The 3655-nt window shown below is 38.4% G+C and overlaps 1 protein-coding gene across 1 annotated transcript; it reads left to right on the top strand.

Moving 5' to 3' along the window:
* The first annotated feature begins 2257 nt into the window (after positions 1–2257).
* LOC147622209 (uncharacterized) lies at positions 2258–3155 on the top strand. Its single transcript, XM_086823688.1, has 2 exons — positions 2258–2363; positions 2495–3155. The coding sequence occupies exons 1-2, from the start codon at positions 2324–2326 to the stop codon at positions 2944–2946; spliced, it is 492 nt and encodes a 163-aa protein (XP_086679814.1). The 5' UTR covers positions 2258–2323; the 3' UTR covers positions 2947–3155.
* The last annotated feature ends 500 nt before the right edge of the window (positions 3156–3655 follow it).

The following is a 3655-nucleotide window of genomic DNA, read 5'->3' as shown; positions in this document are numbered from 1 at the left end:
CTTTCTTAATCTTACCTTCTTTCTTCTCCTTACTCACTCCTTTCACCTTTTTTCCCTCCACTTTTATCACTTTGTTTTATTGACCTTTTCTTTATTCTTATTGACACCACTCAAAATTCTAGACATCTCTCTCCTAAGAGAAGAACTCCAATGCAAAAGTTGTGGAAATTTAATATAAAACTTCATGTTTCTCAAATTATCATATAGGTCACATGGCTTGTCACATTTTCTTGAGAAATCTTGTATGGTATAATGTGCCTTCCCCTAGCAATGTTTCCCTTGATGCTCAAAAGAGATCCGACTATATTGGGGATCCCCAACCAAATGCTCAGCAACTACCTCTATAGAATACTTCACAAAAAAATAAATAAATCAAGAATTTCAAGCAATCATACAATCACTCACTACACAAGATTCTCTTCAAGAATGTAAATGAAAATGAATGCTAAATAAAGCATTGAACCATAGCAAGAAAGGCATAAGTAATTGGATATTGTCAAAGCCCTAGTGTTAAATCCATGCATAACATACAAGTAAGAAATCGATCGAGTCATCAAAATATTATAGTAAGTGTAATCCACAAGATGTCATAGCTCACCTTCCCTGCAAGAGAATGAAATGCCCATATCCAGTGATATATATATATTCGCTGGGTGGTTGAAAAAATTATACCATGCTAGGTTTCTTGTTGTTATGATTCGGAAAGCTCTCTTTAAACTCTTTATTATCTTGCTCACTTTTACACATATGTTGTATAATGGATTGGTGACAATATAGCATGATGAACTAGCTTTGAATGTTTTTCAATCAGGTAGCCCACAACATGATATGGGATTTTCACTATTTTTATTATAAGTAGACAAATTTTATATCTTGCCATGTGTTGAAAAAATAAGTGTTATTTTCTGTATATGTAGATCTAAGTACTCTTCTTATGAAAAACTTTACAAAACTTACTCTGCTTTTCTCTAAAGCTAAAGTTTGAAATTTTAACATGGGAACCCTCGCATTTGCCTAGAGAAAAGTTATATGTAGAAGTCATACCAATTGTTATTATCTCAAGCCCCGAATATGAAAAGCAACCCATAATATTATCACTTTAAAGTGTAAATTTCAAAGCACCCTTCTTCCAATTTCAAAGCACCCTTTTGGTTTTCTGAAAACGTAGCCTTGATGGATTCACCCCTTCTTGTTTCTTTTTTTTTGGAGAAATAGTTATATATATATTTACTTATTTCCGAAAACAGTAGTTATATGTATATTTATTTTGGAGTTGGGTCTGAATATAGAGATGGATTCGTGCCTTCTCATCAAGGGCACCTTCAAATATGATATCAATAGGGGCTGGTGCCAGGATTAAGTATATGCTTCAAAGGAGATCTACAAAATGATTAATGAAAAGAAGAGATTAAGCTCAGCTAATCACGTCATCGTTGTCAGGGTCACAATCTTCCATGAAGTGCATATGGCCGTATTCGTCGACTTCGATGGGGTAGGTTCAGCCGGCATCACGGTAGGACGGCATCACAGTAGGATTGCAAGTAAGCAAGAAATAGTATAAGATATTAGAGAAGAAGAGAAATCTATTGAATTAGCATAAGAGAACGAGATGTGTATCGTGCATTGTAGCCAAGTGGATGAAAGATGGAGATGTCATGTGATGGATTGTAGAAATGGGTTATCATGTGTTCCATTGAGTGCTTTGTGATATTTGATGTTACTCCCATATTCATGGATGATGTGGGTGACAATCCCCTTCTCTCTCTCTCTCTCTCTCTCTCTCTCTCTCTCTCTATATATATATATATATGTGCGCGCGCGCGCGCGCGCGCTCGCCCAGTGCCATTGGCCTAATTATTGTATGCTTGGTGATGTGTTAAGATGAAAATGTCATGTGGATGAAAACATTAGATAATATTAGCACACATCTCCATCTCCCATCCACTTGGACACTTGGAGCATCTACTTTTGTGCCATGGACACTTGGGGTTTCCAAAAAAGAGGAAGAAAGAAGACCTTATATATCTGATTTGTCGATGCCCTCGACTTTAATGCACGCTGAAAACAAAGTTATAACCCATAAAGGGCCCAAGCTTCAACTTCCTTCAGGCGTTGAGCCATGTGCTTAGTTAGTTAGTCTCCAATCAACCCACCAATGCGAATCTTGCCATCTCCACAAAAAAACAAACCGGAAAGAAAATGTTGCTCAATCACGCATAAAAACAAACAGAGAAAGCTTCCCCAATGGCTATAAAAGCCTCATGCGCAGGTGGTTACACAAGTTCAAGCAGCTTGCTTTCTCTCTTGGAAAGCTAACGCAAGAATGGCTCAAGAAGATGAACGTTCCAATAGCTCCGCAGAAGGTATTCTTCCTTTCCTTTGTCGATCAATGGTCGGCTCTAGCTCAGAACATACCATAATTTTTCCTGTGATGCTTAATTATTGATACAAATAATCAATATCGTGCGCCTCTTGGCAGCTTATCCAATGCCAGCGTCGGATCTGTCGGGATTGGTAGGCAAGCACGTGATCTACACATACAACAATGGGTGGCAATACGAGGTTTTTTACAAGAACGAGGACACCATAGACTATCGTGTTCTGTCCGGGCTGGTGGCGGGACGGTGGGTGAAAGGCCAGAAGGTTCATATGAGGCAGCTAGCGAAGGGTGAGAAGCGTTACATGGTGAACTGGACGGAGCCCACGGGCACCTGTGTGAGCAAGGTGGTGGACGTTGAGAAGCAGGAGCTGAACACCGTCATCTTCTTCCCCCGCTGGGTGCCCAACGATCCTCACAAGACCGTCTGCTTCCAAAACGACCACCTCGATCTCATGCATTCCTACCGTGATGCCGGCCCAACCTACCCCATCGAAGTGGTCAACCAATACGGCCGCATGCACTTCATGGAAGATTGTGACCCTGACAACGACGACGTGATTAGCTAGAGTTAATCTCTTCTTTTCATTAATCATGTTGTAGATCTTCTTTGAAGCATATAGTTAATCCCGGCGCCAGCCCCTATTGAGATCATATTTGAAGGTACCGTTGATGAGAAGGCGTGAATCCATCTTTATATTCAGACCCAACTCCAAAATAAATATACGTATAACTATTGTTTTTGGAAATAAATAAATAAAAATATATATAACTATTGTTCCCAGAAAAGAAGAAGAAGAAGGGGTGAATCCATCAAGGCTAGGTTTTCAAAACACTAAAAAGGTGCTTTGAAATTGGAAGAAGGGTTCGTTGAAATTTACACTTTAAAGTGTTTATATTATGGGTTGCTTTTCATATTCGAGGCTTGAGATAATAACAAATGATACTACTTCTACATATAACTTCTCTCTAGGCAAATGCGAGGATTCCCATGTTCAAATTTCAAACTTTAGCTTTAGAGAAAAGCACAGTAATTTTTGTCAAGTTTTTCATAAGAAGAGTACTTTAATCTACATACAGAAAATAACACTCATTTTTTCAACACATGGCAAGATATAAAATTTTATCTACTTACAATAAACATAGTGGAAATCCCGTATCATGTCGTGGGGTACCTAATTTAAAAACATTCAAAGCTAGTTCATCATGCTATATTGTCACCAATCTATTAGACGACATATGTGTAAAAGTGAGCAAGATGATAAAGATTCTAGAGAG

The sequence above is a fragment of the Cibotium barometz genome, chromosome 29, assembly GCF_041138505.1.
Source record: "Cibotium barometz isolate CiBa-2024 chromosome 29, ASM4113850v1, whole genome shotgun sequence".
NCBI classification, from domain to species: domain Eukaryota; kingdom Viridiplantae; phylum Streptophyta; class Polypodiopsida; order Cyatheales; family Cibotiaceae; genus Cibotium; species Cibotium barometz.
This window is presented reverse-complemented; position numbering and strand designations above follow the sequence as displayed.